The sequence below is a fragment of the Balaenoptera acutorostrata genome, chromosome 17 (assembly GCF_949987535.1).
Source record: "Balaenoptera acutorostrata chromosome 17, mBalAcu1.1, whole genome shotgun sequence".
In the NCBI taxonomy this organism is placed as follows: Eukaryota; Metazoa; Chordata; class Mammalia; order Artiodactyla; family Balaenopteridae; genus Balaenoptera; species Balaenoptera acutorostrata.
In genome coordinates this window covers 77,629,702-77,652,641 of record NC_080080.1, presented here as the reverse complement: position 1 = coordinate 77,652,641, position 22,940 = coordinate 77,629,702, and the positions used below count along the sequence as shown (strand labels likewise).

The 22,940-nt window shown below is 43.1% G+C and overlaps 1 protein-coding gene across 1 annotated transcript in view; it reads right to left on the bottom strand.

Annotated features, from left to right (window-relative positions):
- BPNT2 (3'(2'), 5'-bisphosphate nucleotidase 2) overlaps window positions 1-10,575 on the bottom strand; it is a 31,945-nt gene extending 21,370 nt beyond the window's left edge. Inside the window, exon 1 of the mRNA XM_007168632.2 lies at window positions 9,939-10,575. Within this exon, the coding sequence (XP_007168694.2) occupies window positions 9,939-10,325 (387 nt within the window). The 5' untranslated portion in view covers window positions 10,326-10,575. The remainder of the gene's footprint in view (window positions 1-9,938) is intronic.
- Between the last annotated feature and the right edge of the window lie 12,365 nt (window positions 10,576-22,940).

Genomic DNA, 22,940 nt, shown 5'->3' with positions numbered 1-22,940 from the left:
TTCCCGGACCAGGGCTCGAACCCGTGTCCCCTGCATTGGCAGGCGGATTCTTAACCACTGCGCCACCAGGGAAGCCCATAACTGATTTTTGTATATTGATTTTGTATCCTGCAACTTTACTGAATTTGTTTATTACTTCGAAAGTATTTTGGTGGAGTCTTAAGGGTTTTCTATATGTTAGATTGGCTCATCTGCAGAGACAATTTTAATTCTTCCTTTCTGATTTGGATGCATTTTATTTGTTTTACTTACCTAATTGCTCTGGCTAGGACTTCCAGTACTATGTTGAATGGATGTTATAAAAGCGAGCATCTTTGTCTTTTTTCTGATCTTAGAGGAAAAACTAAAAGCTTTTCACCACTGAGTACGTTAGCTGTGGTCTTGTTATATATGGCCTTTATTATGTTGAGGTATAGTCCTCCTATACTTAATCTGTTGAGAGTTTTTATCATGAAAGTATGTTGAATCATACAATTTTTATCTTTCATTCTGTTCAAGTGGTGTATCACCTTGACTAATTTGCATATGTTAAACTGTCCTTACATCCCAGGGGTAAATTCTACTTGATCATGGTGTTTAATCCTTTAAATGTGCTGTTGAATTCAGTTTGCTAGTATTTTGTTGAGAATTTTTACATGTATATTCATCAGGGATGTTGGCCTGTAATGCTCTTTTCTTGTAGTGTCTTTGTATGACTTTGGTATCAGGGTAATACTGGTTTCATAAAGAGAGTTTGGGAGTGTTGTTACCTCTTCAATTTTTTGGAAGAATTTGGGAAGGACTGGAATTAATTCTTCATTAAATGTTTGGTTGAATTCACTGAAGAAGTCATCTGGTCCTTGGATTTTCTTTGTTGGGAGACTTTTGACTAATGATTTAATCTTACTAATTACAGATCTGTTCAGATAGTCTATTTTTTCCTAGTTCAGTCTTGGTAGGTTTTCGTTTTAAGGTATTTATCCATTTCTTCTAGGTTATCCAATTTGTTGGCATGTAACTGTTCATAGTAGTCTGTTATGATCCTTTGTATTTTGTAGTATCAGGTGTAATGTCTATGCTTTCATTACTGATTTTATATATGAGTATTCTCTTATCTTAGTCTCGCTAAAGGTTTGTCAATTTTACCTTTTCAAAAAACCAGATCTCAGTTCATATTTTCCATTACTTTTCTAGTCTCTTATTTCTGCTCCGATCTTTATTATTTCCTTCCTGCTGCTAATTTTGGGCTTAGTTTGTTCTTCTTTTCCTAGTTCCTTGAGGTATGAGTTAGGCTGTTTGAAATTTTTCTTTTTTCTTAATGTAGGCTTTTTTTTTGTTTTGTATAAATTTCCCCCTTGGTACTGCTTTTGCTACATCCCATAAGCTTTGGTATGTTGTGCTTCCATTTTTGTTTACTTCAAGATATTTTTTTCATTCCCCTTTTGACTTTTTCTGAGTGTTGTTTAGTTTTCACATATTCGTCAATTTTCCAGCTTTCCTTCTGTTACTGACTTCTAGTTTTACATCATTGTGGTCAGAAAAGATGCTTGATATGATTTCAATATTCTTCAATTTGTTAAGACTTGTTTTCTGGCCTAATATGTGATCTATCCTGGAGAATATCCTATGTGAGTTTGAGAAGAATGTGTATTATTCTGCTGCTGATGAAATGTTCTGTATATATACATATATATATATAGGTCCATTCAATCTATGGTGCAAGTCTATTATTTCTTTCTTGATGATCTGTCTGGATGATCTATAACTGAAAGTGGGGTACTGAAGTCTCTACTATTGTTGCATTGCTCTCTTTCTAGCTTCAGATCTGTATTTGCTTAATATATTCAGATGCTCCGATGTTATGTGCACAGGTATTTACAACTGTTATATCCTCCTAATGAAATGGCCCTTTTATCATTACAGATTGACCTTCTTCGTCCCTTGTTACAGTTTGCTTTATCTCAATCCCCTAAAGCCAGGCCAGGTGCCGAGAGCCTCTCACTTGTTTTCTCTAGGGTGGTGCCCTGAAATGCTCAAGTCTGTGAGCCTTTTCCCCACCCCAGAGTCATGGTGACTTTCTGCATTTGTTCACTAGCCAGCTGCAAAGGCTTAATCTCATGGTCTGTGGGAGCATGTGCCAAAATCAGGCCAAAGCGGGTGGGTGGTGTGGGTGAGGCGTGTACTGTTGGGGGTGCTCACAGGCCACTTGGGGGGGTTTGCAGGTAAGGAGTCCCCGGTGGCTTATGGGCAGGCTTCCTGACGGCATTTGCAAAGAGCTTAGTAGCATCCGTTTGATGAGTTCTGAGTCCTGACTTAGGTGCTCCCACAGTTTCTCCCAACCCCTCAGACTTGCAGATCACCTCAGTAATCTAGGTGAGGTGAAAAAAAAGTAGGCCTTTTCGCCAGTGTCTTGCATGGCTAGAAAAGCCAGGCACTCACTCACACACTCCTGTGGGTGAAATCACAGGCTGAAGGGGTCTCTCTCTCCTGGCACTGAGCTGTGCTACCTTGACAGAGGGGCAATGTAAGAAAAGTGAAAATGTTCCTTTTACTCTCTTCAATGCATCTATTTTTGGATTTTTTTGTCTCAGTAATATGCTGAAACTTCTCCGCTGGACTCCCAGACTCCCACAAAGAAACTCTTGTCCGTGGGTGACTGACAAAATCAATGTTCTATAAGGGAACGACAATAGAGAATTCCTATACTACCATCTTGCAAATATCACTGTAAAGTATTTTGGTTATAGAGCCCACGTTCTTAATGACAATGTTAGGCCACCTCAATGAATGAATGCAGCAGCAAGAACATGCAAAAACCAGAATAAACTTAAAACAAATAATGGATGTGACACCAGGAAAACAGAAGCAGTTCCTGGGTCTTGATCACTCTAGTTTTACAAAAATGGTAGTGCCAAGTCTGAGTGGCAAACACCGTGCCTTTTTTTTTTTTTATTTATTTTTGGCTGTGTCGGGTCTTAGTAGTGGCACACAGGATCTTTCACTGCGGCACATGGGCTCTTTGTTGCGATGCATAGGTTTCTCTCTAGTTGTGGCACGCAGGCTCCAGAGCATGCAGGCTCTGTAGCTGCAGCACACGGGCTTCTCTAGTTGTGGCACGCAGGCTCAATAGTTGCAGCGCATGGGCTTAGTGTCCCTGTGGCATGTGGGATCTTAGTCCCTGACCAGGGATCGAACCCACGTCCCGTGCCTTGGAAGGTGGATTCTTAACCACTGGACCACCAGGGAAGCCCTATCACTGTGCCTTAACGATTAAGATTTTTGCTTGTAGTTCATCAGTTTCTTCATATTCTTTCAACTGAGTATGTGCTAACAAGTTACAGAACTTTATTTGAAAAGATTTTCACTGAGAGTCAGGTAAGGGAGAAACAAACAGAGTAAGAGAATAAGAACATCAGCACAATTACCTGATCTGTTTTTGCACAACAGCTATTTGTTACCTGCTACTACCACTTCACACCTACAAATTTAATAAACACTCCCACCATTGTAAACAGCCTTACCAACAGATGTTAAAGTCAAAACCAGTAAGTCTTCCTCAATTATTTTCCACATTCCACCAGCCAGTAAGCCCTGAAAATTCTAGCTCTTGATTCTAAATATCTGTCACTATGTATACCAAGAAACATATCCTAGTTTGAACCACCCTCTATCTCTCACTTGGATTCCAGAAATAGCCTTTGATTGCTCTTGCCTCCAATCGTGCATTCACAGATTCATTCATTCATTCAACAACAATTTAATGACTACATATTCTAAACTGCTTTGAGCAATGGAATATAATAGTGAACAAAACAGATCAATTATTGCCTTTCTGAAGCTTCACTTTTCAACCCAGCAACCTGCCATCTTCCTAAATCACCTCATGTCACTCCCTGCTTAAAACCTCCAATGGTTTCTCATTACACCGAGATAAAATCCAGACTCCTTACCATCACCTACAAGGTTAAGTCCGGGATGATCTGGCTCCAGTAACCTTTCTCTATTTGCGCCCTTATTTACTACACTCCAGACTCACTTGTCCTCTTCTGATCCTCTGGCCTCAGGGCCTTTGTACTTGTACTCTTCTGTTCATCTACACTCTCCCCAAACCTCTGCATGATGGTCTGCCTGCTTCTCGTCACTCAGTTCTCAGCCCCTATGACAGGGCCCCAGAGTGGCCTTCCCTGAGCACCACGGCCAGAGCAGGGCCCCACCCCACCCCCACCCCTCTCCCCACACGATCTCATTCTTCTTCAAAGCCCTCATTAGTATCTGACGTATGTGTTTACATGTTTACTATCCATCTTGACTCACTAGAACGTAAGTTCTGTGAGTTCAAGGACACGGTTTCCTTCATTACTATAGCTCTATCCCCAGTGCCCAAACCAGGGCCTGGCTCAGTAGGTGCTACATAAATACTTCTTGATTGACAACATTATTCTTCATCAATGCAGTTTCATTTCTTCCCTGTAAGACCTTCCGCTCAATCTACTCTCATCACTACTGCCTATCTGTCTCAGTCCTCACCAAAGAATTGAAGAATAAGAAATCAAGACCCTAAAATACAATTAGTGCCATTCATATGACAGTTCAGTTACTCTGGGGTCAAAGAAACTTTTGGTTAATGCCTTAAGAAGGTAGCATTTACTGCATTTCTCCCTAAATCATTATATCCTAGTAAGTTTTTAGATATAATGCCTCACACTGTGCTTTCAGTAGGCATTCAATAACTATATTCTGAATAGATATATATAGCTCTCTAGCTGTCTTCTTCTCCTTTTACCTATAGAAGCCTTTTACTGCCAACTATTACCTCTCAAATATACCCCTATAAATAAACATGCTCTGGTGTCTCACACTTTAAAAACAAACATATGAAACAAAAAATCCACAGAACCTTCTCTTAGTCCCACATAATACCCTAGCCAAGTTCTTTAGAGCCCAATTTCTTGAAAGACTTGTCTTTACTTAATGTCTCTATTTCCTTACTTCCCATCTTTTTAAATTTTGCTTCCTTCTCATCAAGACACCAAGAGAACTCTCACAAAATTTACCAATGACCTGCATACAGAACCATTATAGAGAGTATGTGTTCTACATCAGATTGCCTGAGTTAAATTCCAGCTCCTCATTTTACTGGGTATGTGACTTACCTAGGCTAGTCACTTAATCTTTCTGAGCTGCAGTTACCGTATTGCTAAAAGTGGGTGATAAATATACCTTCCTATAGGGTTCTTTGGGTGAATCAATGAAATACAATAGGCAAAACAAACAAACGGTATAGTGCTTAACACAGAGTAAGCACTTAATAAAAGCTGGCTGCTAGTATTCTTACTAAATGATTATTTTCAGTTTTTGTTATCCTTGGTCCTAGGCCCTGATCTTCCCTTTCACACTATATTCTCTCCCGAAGCACCCCTGTCCAAAACTGGTTTCAATTAATATCACAACACTGATGACTCACAAATTTATATTTCTAATTCAAATGTCTCTTCAGAGCTTAAGACCCATATATTCAACTACCACTTTAACAAGTCCCCTTGGACCTTTCAAAGGCAACTCTAACTTAACAAGTCTAAGATGGCATTCACAACGTGCCCTCTTGTACTTGTCATTCTCCACTGCCCTTCACCACCAGCAAAACACCAACTGTGAAAGCCAGAAACAGAAGTCATTTCTGACACACATCCCTAGAAATTCTCTCGTATCCTTCCACATACATCCTCTCTACAACCATGACCCCCAATTCAAAATGCATCATCTCTCACTTGAGAAAGCCTCCTAACTGGTCTACACCCTCCAAACCATTCTCTAAGCATCTACACCATGAGCTCTTCCAACCTTTAAAAAACTGTAGTTAAGAGTACACTTTATTTACTACTCCTATGCTGCCTTACATACAGAATTATACAGACCTGAGATAATACCCAGACCATTAAGTGAAGCTCTGTGAGCCTAAGATGATTTTCCACCAGTGTAACCTTTGGCAAATTATTTAGCCTCTCCAAGCCTCAATTTATTTACCTGCAAAATGGAGGTAATAGCACTCCTATGACAACACTCCTATGTTGTTGTCAAGAGTAAATTAATAATGGTAAGAAAAAGCTTAATTCAGGGCTTGCCATTTACTGAGGACTAAATAAATGTTGGCTAGTAAAACAAGCTGAGTATAGCTTTCCCATTGGCTGCGTTTGGGTCCTCATCTCTCACGAAGTCTATTTCAACAGTCTCCTAACTGGTCTCACTCACCTCTCAATGCCCAAAGCCCAAACAAAGTATGGCATCATGTGGGCTTCAAGAAAAGTCAGGTAAATCTGGCCTTCTTTTAGTACTCTAGGATTAAACTAAAGATCAGGTTCAAACTTCTTTGAGATTAGCAGAGGATCTAGCCTCTGCCTACCTTCCTAATTTCTTCCACAGTAAGTCTCCGATGTGCAACTGATTCAAGCTCATCAGGCTACTTGAATTTACGACACTACCACCTCTATACCGCCTGCTCCTTTGAACTTGGTTTTTCTCTGTCTGTGATGCTTATGTCTGTACTGATGATCAAGTTACTAGTTATCTCAATTTTATAGAAGAGGAAACTGTAGCCCAAAGAAGTTAAATGACTGGCCAGGATCACCTAGCCTGGTGACAGGACAAGACGCTAAGGCAAGTGTTCTTTGCACTATATTAGCACTTCTCAAACTTTTCCAGTGAGTACTCCTGTTGAGAGAGAAAAGTCTCTCATCCCAGAGGTCAAGGAAGGCACAGACCCAAGACTCCTACCAGCTTGGAGTATCATGCTTTATCTTCAAATAAATTATTGTCAAAAACTTTTAACAAATTGAGGACAGGAGCCCCTTAAAAAGAGAGTTCCCTGTACATTAAATCAAAACTATAAATCTAAATGTGTTCCGTAGTGCAAATCCACTCCAAAAAACTATCTTCAGCCTTCATTTTCATCATTATCCACAAGCATACAATGAGAGACAGTGTCATACAAATGGCTGCAGTTACTATTATTTTCACACAATGAAATCAAGCATGGCCAATGTGTTTAGGAAGAGGAGAAAGGCTGCCCTGAGAACTCTCCCCAGATCCCAAACGTGAGAAAGACTGAAGACAAAAGGGAATTCAGAGATCCTAGGCCAAACCAGAGTTTTCTTAGGACAGCATGCACCTTTTTTTTTTTTTTTTTTTTGCCGCGTAGGGCAGCATGTGGGATCTTAGTTCCCCACCTGGGGTCGAACCTGGGCTCCCTGCAGTAGAAGCACCGGAAGAGGGGAGTCTGAACCACTGGACCGCCAGAGGAGTCCAACATGCACTGCTTTAGAGTAGGGCTTCTCAACCTCAGCACCAATTGAAAAATTAGGCCAGATAATTCTTTATTAAGGGGAACTGTCCTGTGCATTATGGGATGTTTATCCTCTACCTACTAGATGCCAATAGCATTCTGCCCCTAGTTGTGACAACCAAAAATCTCCAGACATTGCCAAATGTCCCCTGGGGGCAAAACTGTCCAGTTTAGAGTGAGTGACACCTGCAATTTACTCTTACTAAGGAGTGAACAATTAAGATAGGCGAGCTCAAGCCTCTGACTCCAGACAGGGAAGTCATGGGAGAAAGGGACCTCTCTCCATTTGCATAGGGCACCAGGATAAAAGAAAAGAGGATCTGTGGTTTCTCAATGCTAATTTTCCATGGGGACATAAACTGAATGGGATTCGACTTAAGACCCTCACCAAAAAATTCAGGTGCAGCTTCAAAAACAACTAGACATTTAAGACTGTACTTCTGGGTGTTGGAGGAAGGGAAGGAGACAGGAAAGAATGTAGGGCTGAGTCACTACCTAGATGGCAGTAACATCTGGCCTCTAGTCTAACAACTACTGACAAAAGGAGACGGCTCACCATGACACTATCCTACTGTGACATTGTGTAAACGAACATAACCTCCTCTATTCCACTAATCACCATCCAGCACGAACACAAAAGGCACGCAAAGACGTACATGCAAACATTCAATCACGAGAACACAAAAAGTTACTTTACATAAAGGCAGACTTCAACATCTGTAAAAAGCTTAGTTTTTGTGTTTTAACAAAATGCAGCTCATCACCCTTGGCAGCTATTCCCCCAGCGTTTGTTAAGAAGGGAGGAAACAAATGCAGAATCCTGTGGAAGTTACCCAAGGCAAAAGTTCTGATAGATGTGCGGTGGGGTGGAGTTCACATTTGAACACACATGTACATATGGATATACATTTTCAATATTGGAGAATATTTTTGTACTGGCCTTTTTGAAAAAGTCAACTCTGCTGCTATATTTCACTATTATTGCCTTTAAGCTTCTACAATTTTACATTTTTCCCCAGAAAATCATACTACAAGTTTTAAGTAGCCTCCTAAAGGTAGTTCATATAAACTGTGGAGTGGAGTGTCATGAGTCTCAGGTCTCCCACATGGAAAGTGAGAAAATAAAATTTACTTCTTAAAGTTGCTGTGAGGATCAAGTCAAGTCCTTTGTAGCCAGGCTCTGGACACCTAAAATAAACTCAATAAATGGTTACTATTACTATTGTTATAACTAGCATATATCAGCTTCTCTGAAATTCCCGTTTTTTTCCACAAACTCTTAGGGAACACCATGTGCTTCGGAGAAGTGAAAAACAAATTTTACAAGCACATCTTACATCCAGATGCAAACACAAGATAAGTATTATTTGTGATGATAAAGCACAGTAGGGCAAAAGAAAAACCTGAAATGTTCTATGTTTCGTTTGAGAACTATCATGTCAATCACATCAGGTATCCAGCAGCTCGTGATATGAGAGCCAAAGTTCCTTCCCACTGCATAAAAATTTTTAAAAAGTAAAGACAAAAAAAAAAAAAAGTAAGAAAAAAAGACCAAAAAAAGAAAAAGCAGTAATATGACAGACTGGAGAGAGGGTTAAACAAGATATGTAATTCTACAATGACAATACTCTTAAGTCTTACAAGAACAGTAAAAGGTCAGATACCTTCCAAAGAAGCTGGGGTTTACATTTCACTGTTTATCTAATCAATAAAATTCCACTGGAAACAATTTTTCTTCCCCGTCGCCAAAATCTACTGTTAGGTGAGTTAAAACATAGAAAGTACCGCCACACTATGGTAGCTCTTCCTCTGGATTGTGAGACATTTTAAAAAGCTTTATTCATTCAACAGCAGCTGCGCTGAAATGATGAAGTTTAAAGTATTAACAACAAATCCAAAATGTCTGGATTTCCCTAAGAAAACGTCAATTCCTGCCCCAGAAACGTTCTCCAATCCTTTACTCTTTGGAGTAAATAAGGGATAGAAGGCTGAAGTTGCTGGGAAATATACTTCGAAACACTTCCTTGAAGGGCCCCCCAAACATATGCCATTAAGAGGGTCCTGATGAGACCACAGCTAAAGTAAACCGTGGGCACACCAGCCACAAATGTCCTGCACACCCAGAGCTCTGCAGCAAGACGTCTACCGTGGCCTTGAGCCGGTTCCTGGCAGGTCCGTCAGAAAACGTGTACTTTACAGTCACGACCCTTCCAGCAATTAAATGAAAGGAGGCTAGAGGGCCTTGAGGGTGCTAGTCCAACCCTTCCATTTGACAGAAGAGCCTGCGGCAGGGAGCGAAGTTAACTTTCTCTGCCTTTGGAGAGCAGGGCCCACCCAGAAGCCAAAGCTCCAGATGCCAGGTGCCAAGCGGGCGCGCACACCTGGGGAGGGGCCAGAAGGTCACGCGGCCCGAGTCGGACGCCCCGCGACCTCACCCAGCTCTTCCACGAACTCTCTGTTATGACCTTGAGCACCTAAACCTGTGCGTCCCCATCTCCGGATCTGCAAAATCGGAGCCAGAGCCGGGACGCCTGGGGCTGCTGCAGGAGTCGACGCGCCGGGACCCGCGCCCAGGACCCCGCTCCGCCCCCACGCCCCAGCGCCGGCTCGCGACGCCCACCTGCACGTTGGGGAAGGCGGTCTTGAGCAGGTAGAACATCTTGCGGTTGGACAGCACGTCCCCGCTGGTCATCTTGTCGTCGGCCCCCTCGCGCGTCTTCCCCTTGGACTTCTCGTGGAGGACGTTGCTCTCGCGGACGCGCCGCACTTCGTCGCCGCCGCGCACGGCCGCCAGCACCGACACGGCCAGCATCTCGCGCAGGTCCACCGTGCCCCCGTCGGCCGAGGCCGCGGGCCCCGCCGCCCCGCCGCTCGGCTCGCCGCCCAGGCCGAAGAGGCTGAAGCGGCCGGCCAGGAAGCCCGAGTAGAGGTGGTAGAGCACGCCGAGCCCCAGCAAGCAGAACACGGCCACCCCCAGCGGGGACAGGCGGATGCCCATGGGGGCCATGGCGGGAGGCCGGGCGCTCGGGGCGGCAGCCCTCACAGGCCTGCCCGCGCTCCCGGGTCGGGCAGCGCGCGGACTACACCGGCGCCCGCTCCCCGGCGCCCGCACGCCCCATCGCTCGCTCCCGGGAAAGGCCGAGCCGCGCCGAGAAGCCCCTCGCTGCCTTTCCGCGCGCCCGACTCCCCCGGGCGGCGCGCTCCCAGTTACTCAGCCGGCCGGCGCGCCTGGCTTACACGTTAGCCAACGGCCGTGAGGTGAAAGGGGAGCGTGGGTGTGTATCCGGGTTACGCAAGGGGGCGGGGCGCGGGTGAGGGGCGGGGTGAACCACGCCCCTCCCCCTGGGCGGGGCGACCGGAGGCGGGGCGGCCGGCCGGTAGTTCAGGGCCGTGCTGCACGGCGGCGGCTTAGTCATTCCGGTCGGACGGCGGTATTTGGGTTTTCAGATCACTCCGGGATATGGCGGGGCTACTTCCCAGGCACGGAAGGATGCTGAGTGCCGTGTGGAACTTTAAATTAAATCTCTCTTTGAACGACAGCGTATGGCTGAAATAGAGCCATAGGGACAGTCTAGACGTCCCATCACTCTGATTATTGAGGAACGGAGGACGTTGCAATCCATTTTAAGAGAAACCTGTGCTTTTTTTCCGTCGGCGCTTGTGTAGGCAGAGCCTGCAGCTTTAAATCGCCTCTCGGCGCTCTTCCATGTGGAGCGGGAGTTGGGCGGGGATGGGAGGAATTTTACTTGGCTCTTTATTCTTTCGGCACCCCAGTCTAAACGTTTATGCATTTATATCTGTCTGTCTGCATAGATTTTTCCCTTTACCTTCACCCGCCAGAATAAACCATCCTCTAGCCAGGTGAAGAACTTACCTTGATTCTGGGCTTTCACGATGTGAGAAAACACTCCGGGCTTGCCTCCCTGCCACGTGCACCTTACCCATACAGTACCTTCCAGAGGCTGAGGGGGCAGAGGAATGGCCTGCGATATAAAGGTTGTCTCAGGGTGGCCCGTCAACCTAGAGTATGTAATCTCTGGGTCAGTATAGGCCCTTCAAATGTACTTGTAGAAGCATTTAACAGAAGTAACTGCCTTCTATTATGCCACTGATTTTAGCAATAATATGAGTGCTTACTAAATTTTAGGAAGTATTATAATAAGCGTTAGTAAGTTTATCCTCCATCTTGAAAGTGAATATTAAGGTGAGCAGTATCATTTTAAATGTTAGAATATTTACACAAAATCAACTTAAAATGCAACCGGTTTTACTGTTCACAGCCAAAAGTCATTGGTTTTAAATGAGCTTTAATATTAACGACCTTAAAAACTTTAGGTATACAGAATGGATTATGAACATTTATTGCTGAGCAAGTTGTTAGAGACAGCTGACTCTTACCACTTCCTCTGAGTTCAGAGCACCTGTAGAATTTGCTTGTGGTTATACAGATACAATAAACAAAGACTATTGATTGCTTGGTTTCCTCGCTTATAATCACAGCACAAAGTCACGTACAAATAGAAATCAATGTAGGAACAGTTTCTGGAGTGTTGACGGCACCAAATCTTAAGGAACTGGCACTGTCTTTGTCAGCTTTGGGGAGCAACTTCACAATTAAGCAATGCTGCTTTCCAAAGAAATCTGAAAGTGAAGGTCACACAGGGTAATTATGGTTACCAAATCCAGGGATAAATATAAAAACCAGGGTGGAAGTGAAGGCTTCAGCTCAACCGAATCACCTCAAACTGCACCATGAGATCAGCAAAAGATGTGAGTTGTGTAGTTATGAAAATATTAAAAGCATTATTGGAAAGTCTGGCTGAGGTTTGTAAAAATAATCAATAGTATATTCCAAGGATAGTGGAAAGGAATACTGGGCTATGCTCACTGTGGCACTATACAAAGCCTTCTTGAGACACAGAGAGAGATATTAAAAGCTCTGAGGCATTTATACTGCAGGAAAGGGATTAAGACTTGAGAGGGAAGATGACAAGGGACATGCAAAGAATGAAAGTGAGTTTAAAGATCGTAGTTCCAAGTCTTTTAGTATTCCGGTAACAACTGATAATAGCTAATAGATATTGATAAAAGACAGCATGCTATCCTTAAGAGAAACTTTATGACAAGAAGACCAATTTACATGCGGGACAGCGATATTGTCTTAGAACCTTCATAGGAATTTTTAAAAACATTTTTATTGGAGTATAGTTGATCTATAATGTTGTGTTAGTTTCTGCTGTACAGCAAAGTGAATCAGTTATACATGTACATATATCCACTCTTTTTTAGATTCTTTTCCCATATAGGTCATTACAGAATATTGAGTAGAGTTCCCTGTGCTATACAGTAGGTCCTTATTATTTATCTATTATATATATAGTAGTGTGTGTATGTCAATCCCAATCTTCCAATTTATCCCTCTGCCCCCCTTACCCCCTGGTAACCATAAGTTTATTTTCTACATCTGTAACTCTATTTCGGTTTTGTAGATAAGTTCATTTGTACCCTTCTTTTCTACATGCCGCATGTAAGCGATATATGATATTTGTCTTTCTCTGTCTGACTTACTTAGTATGACAATCTCTAGGTCCATCCATGTTGCTGCAAATGGCATTATTTCCTTCTTTTTTATGGCTGAGTAATATTCCATTATATATATATGTACCACATCTTCTTTATCCATTCCTCTATTGAAACTTCATAGGAATTTGATTGAAAGAAACTTGCGTTTTCAGTAACAAGTTGCTAGAAGCTTGAAAAACTGCATACATACTAATGAAAATTAGTATGAAATTTAATAGAAAGCAAAACAAAACAACAAACTGATAGCATTTCTTCATGTTTAAGTATTAAACTTCCAAAAAGAGTATTATTTGTATATTCTTCCCTTAAATGATTCGATCCTATAAAATCAATAATTCTGTTTTTTAGTAGATCCAGTGATATGGTGTTTGCTTCTGCCACTAAAGTTCTGTCTTTGGTAAATCATACTCTTCTTGGGACAATGTCTTGCATATGTTAAGATTGTGGATGGTCAGTTTCTAAAACATGGATCTATGTCCATTCTTAAAACTGATTTCCCCCAAGATTTAGAAATACTCAACTAAATGAGTAAGTTTTTCACTTCGTATAAAGTAATATGCTAGCATTATAACCCTTACTGTGGCCCTGATCTTAGCAATAATAATAGTTAACACTTATTTAAAATAGAGGCAATGTTGTATGTATGTACGATAGAAAACTGGATATAATTTCTACCCTTTGAAATTATAATCACTCTAATCCATATGATCAACATGAAGCCAGGTAAGTATCTTACATATCTTTTTATCTGTTGACCTAACTCAGATCTTTTACATGTATGAACTCAGTAAATATTTATGAAACTGGATTTTTAACAAAATTTTGTCTATTGTGTAAAGTGTTTTTTTTAAAATATTGAATTTAGCAAATACATTAAAGACCCAACATTCATTTTGTCTGTTCAAAACACTTGTTTCACAAGGATACAAGTAAGCTGAAATAAATATTAGCTTTGGAGCTGTTGAGAAGTCAAATATTTGTTAATTTTTATGTGTGTTTTTTATTAAATCCAGTGCTTGGCAAAGCATCAGTTCAGTTCATAACGTAAAATTTCCAACATTATATTTTCTTCTGTAGGTAGTCTGAACTCATATTACACATTTTGCCCATTATCAACCCCAAACCTAAGTAAGGTAAAATTATCTTCTTAAAACTCCATTTAGTTGGGACTCCCCTGGCAGTCCAGTGCTTAAGACTTCACCTTCCAATGCAGTGGGTGTGGGTTCGATCCCTAGTCGGGCAGCTAAGATCCCACATGCCTTGTGGCCAAAAAACCAAAACATAAAAGGAAGCAATACTGTAACAAATTCAATAAAGACTTTAAAAATGGTCCACATCAAAAAAATCTAAGAAAACAAACCAACCCATTTAGTTAAAAAAATATATAGTATCTGGAATGTTCTGATTTGCAAAAAATTGCATTTGAATGTGTTTATCAAATATGATTAGAATGTACAGTCTATGGAACTGTGTTCAAAATTTATATTACAGAAGAACCCCAATGTAATACACATTACTATTGCACAGATTAATATAATTCAAACCAAGTCATGTCACCCAGAATGTAAGAACTCTATAATTTAATATCTTAGCCTATGTGTCTCAAACTTTTTGCCAATGAAAAAAAGGTAAAAAAATTTTTTTTTCACTTTATAGCTATAACAAAAGAAAGCTTCACTAAACAGTGCTTACCCTATGACCTGAAATATCCTTCTGTGGTTTTAAACCCTCTAAATCGATTTTATGATTCTATTCCTGGGTCACGGTTGGGAGACAGTTCTCTGTGAGTCTCTGTGTTTTCTGTTTGTCTTTCCAGCAGAGGCACTGACTCCCTTTTCAAGGATTTATCTTTGCAAGGATGATTGTACAGCAAAGAGCTTGGAAAGACAGAGATGGAATGTCCCTCCAGGGAGAAGGACACATTTGTTTCCTGTACATTATTATTTGTTTCCTCTACAGAAATAATGGCAGGCACGCTTACTACCAATTATAAAAGATTCAGGGTCCCTAAGTTCAAGGTTCCTCTCCTGTTAGGCAAGCCACTGTGCATGCCTGCGTGCAGGAGTCTTGACGCCCTAAGTGTCACCCCGTGGGAATTGGGGCTTGAGAAACAAGTGGGAATGCTGACACCCTGAATGCCGCAATTGCTTTGTCTCTGAGTCAGGAGTCTCGTGTCCTCCGCCAGCTTCCATGAAACTGGCAGGCTAACTTACTAGCTGCCAGTAGGGTGAAATCTCAGACCCTTCACCGCTTTTGACAGTCAATATCCCCACATCGTCAATTAAGTCATAAAGCCAATTTTCACAACTTGATTTCTTCATCTAAGTCCCAAAGCAAATAGAAAATACATTTTTCTGCAGCACGAACTTACTAATGATACTATATTCTGCTGCAAAGGGTCTTTCAGAAACACCTATCATATTAGCAGAACTAAGCCTCTTGTTCATCTGTCTTTACCCTAGAGCCCCATTCACCCTGCCTGTCCTCAAGGCTTTTGTAGTTAGAAAAGGTGAGACACACCCAGATTGCTCTAGGTGATAAGGGTTTATGTAAGAATATCTGCAGTCATGAGGAACCCCAGGACCCTCTCAGCAACTTAGAGTCATTCTGTGTCTCACTACTTCTAAAGCTGGAATATTCAGCAGATCACAGAGTACTTCAAGGATGACTCACAGTCACGTAGAATACAAAGGCAGTTCCAGTGATCCGCTTTTTCTTGCCTGCATCATGTTCACACCAGCCTGAAAGGGTCACTCATACTAGCAGTGTTTCATGCCAAGTTATTTCTCATGATGTAGTTCTGTAATGCATCTACGTGGGTGTACTTGGGACTAGTTGAGTCATTTTAGCCAAGGTAGCAAGATTACTTTCATTTGACATCCCCACACTTGGTAAAAGCCTTAGTTACTTGAAAAACAATGGCCCGATGCTTCCCTTTGTGGAGGGCCATGGACAGCTATAGTCATCGTGACCCATCTACTACAGTCCCTCAAGTAACATTTTAACATCCTCATACGTCATTACGAAGTTACAAGTTCTTCCTTCCTTGGGAAGGCAGCAAGAGCCTCAGCCCGTCAAATGCAGAGCCTGGGTTCTCAGCCCCTGCCACCGCGCCTGCTCCGTTACAGGGCACGATCTCCCTCTGCCCCACCCGCCATGACTTTTAGAATTTAGTTAAATCACTTTAGATTTGCATATCATCTGATTCAGATTGCACTTAAAATTTTTTCTCACTTCTTGAGCGCTTCTGAATGATACCACATAATTTTAAATATTTTCCAATTTCTACACTATGAGTCACTTCCTACCATGAACAACCCTGAAAAACAAATTCTCGGGTTTTATACTCTGCATGTTCTTCAAGCCCGGTCTTAGCTATTCACAGTGCCCAGGAGGCGTCCCTGGACCTCATGCCCTGTGCGCTCGCTCCCACAGCAAACGGGGTGCCTCTGTCATTTCGTGCATTTCACCATATCATCACTGCCTGGTGATCTGGCTGCCTCCCTTCCTGGACTGTGAGCTCCTTGTGGGCAAGACCCACAGCCTATTCAGGGACGGTGTCCCAGAACCCAGCACTGCGCTTAACGCACACTCAACAAAGAATTTATTACGTGTTTTGTTCACCTCCCCACGCCAACATTCACACGGCCATTGCCTGTCCCCCGATTCTTCACTGGGCCTTGTTCTCAACTCTTCTCTGTTCCTCTTCCCGTAGGTTAGTAGAATAAGGGTAACCATCTCTCAGATATAAAACCTTATCCAAATCAGGCCAAAGGGTAATAGGAAGCAAGGGAGGAGGTAGAGTTTACTTGATTTCGTTTCAGATGTGCATCTCTTTCTCTTTAAACTCAGACTGCTCTCTTTCAGCCTCTGAAGAGATGTCAGTTGGAGCGACATACCTTTGGAAACAGGGAGCAAACTTATCTTTGATATACATGGGGCAAGTCAATGAAAGTGGTGAGTTCAGCGAGTGCCTCTGAAGAAGTGGGCGAAAGGTAGACAGATTTTCAGGATTCCTGATTCTCCGGGATACCAATTAGGAAATGACCGGCAAAATGCAATTACTGTAGATAAAGAATAGGAAGCCCTAGGGGACCTTGTGCCGCCATGCTCTTTTTATACTGCTCACATCCAGGGGCGGGCTAGCAGGAGGAAGTTGACTGCAAGAGACCCCTAGGTGACAGAAGTGTTCTCTAATTGTGGGAGTGGTTACCTGATTCTATACATTTGTTAAAATTCAGCAAATCAAACTCTTAAAATTAATGAATTTTATGGTATATAAATTATACATTATAAAACTGATTTTTTGCAAGAAAGGAAGGAGGGAGGGAAGAAGGAAGAAAGGACCAACAGGCCAAGTCAAGAAATAGATGGTGCATATCATGCCAATGTAACCCTTTTGAGACAAAGTAGGGCGGGGGTAGAGCTGACATCGGCATTTCTGCCATGGTCATGGGCATGCCATACTGCATGTCCCAACAAGATTGCTCTGGTGGAATGTTTTAAGAGGGCAAGAATATCTTCAATTCCTGTCTTGCACGATCTGCAAGCTCATTCTCCCCACTGACTTGTGAAGGTTGAAATAAACACAGAATAATCGAGAGAGAAAAGACAACCCTTCCTTTAGTCAACCAAGAATGCAGATGACTGGGGAATGGGTCACCCGTATTCCTTTCGACGGGACACATGGCAAATGAGTATCGATCATGCTGGTGATAAATCCATCTGGTGGATTTGTGACCTGGGGTCCTACAGAGATGAACCTGGATAAGAAAAACTAGGGCAGCATTTAAAAGTGAAGCCAATTGTCTACATTAATCACAGCAAGGCTATGGCCACATAGAAGGAGGGGACAAATGCTCACTCCAGAATTGGGAAAGGTGCTCCTCTGGCATCCTAACCGAGTGCTTAATGTGACTTCAGCCAAAGCTGCGATGTCGGGGAAAGGGCTCCTGGGGCTGAGACTAGAGGGAACAAAGATGCAAAAGAAAAGCACAGTGTTTTGTTTCCATGAATAACAGGATGAGATTGTTACAGGGGGTGTTTCTTTCAGTTGCTGAAACTATTTTCCCTTCTGCTTCGCCCCAAGTCCCAGCAGCCCCCCGGCCCCATGCAGGTGACCCTCATCCCCCTCCAGCCTCCCCCGTCAGCCCATTCTCTGAATTTCTGTGGTGTGCCTCACCTTTACCACTCACTTTAGAACTGCGTTGTCTTCCTAATTATGCATAATATTCATAACTCCCCACCAACACGATCCAGTCTCATGCAATCAAAGAAACACACTCTGGCCACCAAGAATTCTCATTCTTTACCTGCATTTCTCAACACTGTGAAGACCACGTTTTACTCTTCTACCATCCACTTGCTACAGGCTCTTGGCAGACATCGACTTCCTGGGCTGTTTCTGGCTAAGGAAGTTCCTTCCCTGTGGACTGGGAACCCTGGGTGGGGCAGCTGGGCCCCCCTGGCCCCTGAACTGGCTGACACAGGGAGACCCCTGTGTTTGCACTCTACAGGCTCCCCTGTGGGACAGGGCCAGCTGCCCATGCCCTCTCCCTTTCCAAGACTCTGGCCTTAGACCACTGTCCTGTGGCTGCTGAGGAAGACTCGAGGAGGGGTTGACATCAGCTCCCACCAAATCCCCTCCAGGGGCTCTGGCCTTGGAGGCAACTCCTCACCCCTGCTTTCCTGTGCCTGGTCTGACCAGCCTAATCGGGCTGTGCCAGCTGGCATAGGTCTGCTGTTGACTAAATGTGTTTTAAATCAAAGCCATTTGTTTTATTTATTGGGATGATTATGTGAATGAAAAATGTTGCATGCCGTATCAGTAAACAAAGGATGTTGCAGCCATCAAGCCATCACATTACAGCCACCCCAATGGTGAGCTCTGAGTAAACTCAGGAAGGAAAGAACACCTGCCATCTAGCAGCCATCAGACTGCAGCCACTCCCTATGGTGAGCCCTGAGGAAACTCAGGTTGAGAAAACACAGGATACTGGCCCCAGAGAGCTGAGGTGCATGTCAAAGGAACGATTTCAGTGAGCCCAGACTTTGCATCCTCTCATACACAGAAAAGCGCTAAATTCCTTAACTTGAGATATCTGGTTTTCCTTAATTAACAGTAATCTTTAGATGTTCCAACTACCTGGTCTTTGTCGAAAAAACTCCTATATCTCTTGGCTCCACCCTCCCCCCACCACCTTGCCTCTTCTGAGGAGTCTTTCAGAGTTATCTGAGATGCTGTGTCAGGGACTTGAAGTCCTCAGAATGTCCGGTGAATAAAACGTAACTCTCAACTTTTAGGTTGTGCATTTTTTTTTTTTCAGTCGACAGTTAGTTCTCAAAGGCTTGTAAGCTCATCTTCCTTTCTAACTTCCTCAAGACCTGGCCCAGACCTGGTCAGGTCAACAGTGACTGTCAGTTGATGACATGATGCCTGGTGCCTGGAAAGAAAGAGGGGACAGTGTCCCAGGGCATTGACCACATGCAACAGGAGGTGACACATAAGTTTTCTCACTGTCTGGGAGTTTTGACGGATTCCAAAGCTGAGAACAATGGGAATGAAGAGCCCATATGGTCTCAAGAAAGAGGCTGGTCAGCTCATCCCCACCCCAGACCTACTGTCAGTGTCCCCAGGGAACCAGACTGACCTTCCCTTTCACACGGACCAGGAGCACGATCTGAGGAGGGGAAGGTGAAGATTCCTTTAAGCTCTCTGCTGGAGGCTGTCCTTCTACCACCTTCTCTGCCTTAGACAGAATGGTAAGGGTTTGGATGGAACCTTGCAGAGAGAAAAAACATTTGTGCCCTAGAGTGTGAGGGCCCAGGGAGGAGAAACATCTAAAGATGGGAGGTTGGTGGTGAGACCTGGGACACCAGGGCTGAGAGAGAGGCTTGTCCAGAGCAGCCTGAGCTCGCGGAGTCAGGCAGGGAAGGGGCCGGTTTTCTGTGCTAGACCACGTGGTTACCCAGAAAGCGGCCAGGCCCGGGCTGACTGGAGGTGAGACTGTCCGTGAGGGCTGCCTGCTTGTCAGGCCACAGTGACCATGACAGAGGGCGTCTGGGAGATGAAGCTTCCCAGGCAGGGGCTGGAGAGCATGTCACGCTCAGCAGGGAACACATCGATTGAAGGTCCCCTGCTGGGGGGTGGGGATGGGAAGCTTCAGAGAACCCACAAAAGTGCCCCAGGAGAGACGGAGCCAGAATCTGGGCTTCCATCACCCAGAGGCAGCAGCGCCAGATCAGGACACCATCATATAAACGCTGTTCTATGTCACTGCTTTTCCTCCCTCTGCCCCAAGAGAGTGGTCGGAGAATGAAGTCCACCTGAGGGCCCCCAGGGGAGCCGGCCTGACTCAGGGGACTGGAGAGGTTAACCTCATGCAAGAAGCACTTCCTTGGATGCACATTTTCTAGTTCATCCACAAACCGAGGAGCTATTTGGCCAGCATGCATTTCAAACATATTTAAAAATTTTTAAATATATAGGTTTACAAGTGCACCATGTTTCATTTACATTGATAGAAACCATATGGAGAAAAGGAAGAAAGGCAAAACACTGTCCAGACAGTGTGCTTTAAACAAAACACATCATCAGAGAGCTTGTGAATGTCCGTCTAGGAGACCAGAGTTGCTTGATGCAGAAGCCCACATGCTATCAAGTGATAGAAGCTGCTCCCATATGTCTTCTTGGCTATCCCTACAAGAGCTGGCCTTGGAAAGTTCAATACCAAGATCCTAACATCTAGACTTCTTGGCCTCCATCTTGGACCCTGTACTAGGGACCAAAACCTTCACCCTTGTCCCACCAGTAGGCTTTTTACTTGAAATACAACTCCTTGACTTCTTGCTTAAGTGCATTTTGATCTAGTCTACCAATTCTGAGATTCCGAGATTCAATCTAGACTACCAATTCTTAACTCTCAATATTCACTCATATTTCGTTAAGAAGGTTCCTTCCAATTTGTGTATTACCTACCGAAGGAAATTTATATTTTAAGATATTTTATTAAATTTTCTTCATCCACTTAATGAGACAAAAAAGCATGCAATATAAGTTTAAGAACTGAAAAGGATGTCTCAGAAATAAAAGGCTTTTCATAAAACACCTTTCCAGGAAGAGACAGTTTCCTTAGGCAGGTGAAAGGAGAGATGCTGGGGACAGACGGAATTAGGCGCATCATCCAGCTCTGCTACCACTGAGACCCTGGACAAATTGCTCAGTCTCTTGGAATGTCAATGTTCTCATAGGGAATCACAAGGTCATAGTTGAGTTTTCTATGGGATTAAGAGAGTTCATTTATATAAAGCACTTTGCACAGTGCTTACCTGTTAGATGTTAGCTGCTGTTGTAAAATGGATCCCAGATATCTTGGAGTCAATAAAACCAGTCTCTAGAAGAGGGATTAAGAGCCTGGCTCTGTTGCTGTCTGTCTGAGTGGGAATCCAGGTTCTACCATTTACTGGCTGTATGATCTTAGGCAAGATACTTGACCTCTCTTATCTAGGTGGGCAAACACACACACACACACACATACACACACGGGACACCAAGGAATCTTCAGAGAGAGCTTTGGAGAGAGAATTATAATCCAACTCATAAAAAGTGTGGCGGGTTGGAAGTAAAATCTTTCATTTGGTCGGCCTATCCCAAGAATGATCTACACGTGTGTTTTTTCCTCCCTGAGTCCCCCAGGCGGCCCCCTCAAAGCCCTCAGAAAGCATTCATCTGACCCTCTTTAATGTCATATGTGTTAATATTAGATGATACCTTTACCTAATGCTATGGAGTAATTTCTAGATATATTGCTAACTTCCTTGACCTCCTCTCATTTTTCCTCTTTAAAAGATTTCTTTTTCAACTCTTCTCGCTTGTTGGAGTCAACTCAGCCTGCTTTGGAAAATATGAGGATATTTTTGTAGTTAGTGCATTACATTTATAAATTGATTTAGGGAGAATCAACGTACTGATAATATTGAACTTTCTTATCCCAAACAAGGTATGTATCATTCTATTGCTCAAGCCTATTTTTGTGTCTTTCAGGATTGTTTTAAAATTTTCCTCATCTAGGTATTAGACATGCCAAGTTATGCCTAGGTATTCTATTATTAATACAATTATTATTTTTACTGCTGCAAATGGGGTCTTAACCAGATATGATTTTTTTCTAATTGCATAAAGTAAAGCATTAATAATGGTACAGAAGTAAGCTTGTTGGAAAGAAAAAAAGAAATGTAATATCTATAAAGCAGAAATCTAGTCCAAAAAGAGAAATTAGTCCAGAGCATTGGAGGAATGTCTTCTTACATGAAGTAGCAGCTTCCATCAATGAGACAATTTTATTTTTTTAATTTATTTAAAATTTTTTTTAAATTTTATATATTTATTTCTGGCTGCATTGGGTCTTCGTTGCAGTGTGTGGGCTTCTCATTGCAGTGGCTTCTCTTGTTGCGAAGCACGGGCTCTAGGCGCGCGGGCTTCAGTAGTTGTGGCACACGGGCTTCAGTAGTTGTGACTCGTGGGCTCTAGAGCGCAGGCTCAGCAGTTGTGGCGCACGGGCTTAGTTGCTCTGCGGCATGTGGGATCCTCCCGGACCAGGGCTCGAACCTGTGTCCCCTGCGTTGGCAGGCGGATTCTTAACCACTGCGCCACCAGGGCAGCCCCTAAATTTTTCTTTCTTTACTTTTTTTTTGGCCGTACCGCACAGTATGTGGGACCTGAGTTTCTGGACCAGGGATTGAACCTGCGCCGTGCCCCCTCTTGTGGAAGTGTGGAGTCCTAACCATTGGACCGCCAGGGAATTCTCTGATGAGACGCTTTTAGATTGAAGCTCAAGGCAAAGGACTCAGGATATTCCTGGGGTGGCTCATGACCAGTCTTTCAACTGGCCTTGTTCCTTAGGTGATTTTAATTCCAAAAATTAGAACATTTTGTCTGACTTTTCAGAGACCTCAGTCATAAGCTGCTTGGGCATGAGGGGGGATTTAGAAAGCAATCGTGAGGAGCGTATTCAAATTTAAACACTGAAGCGTTTTCCCC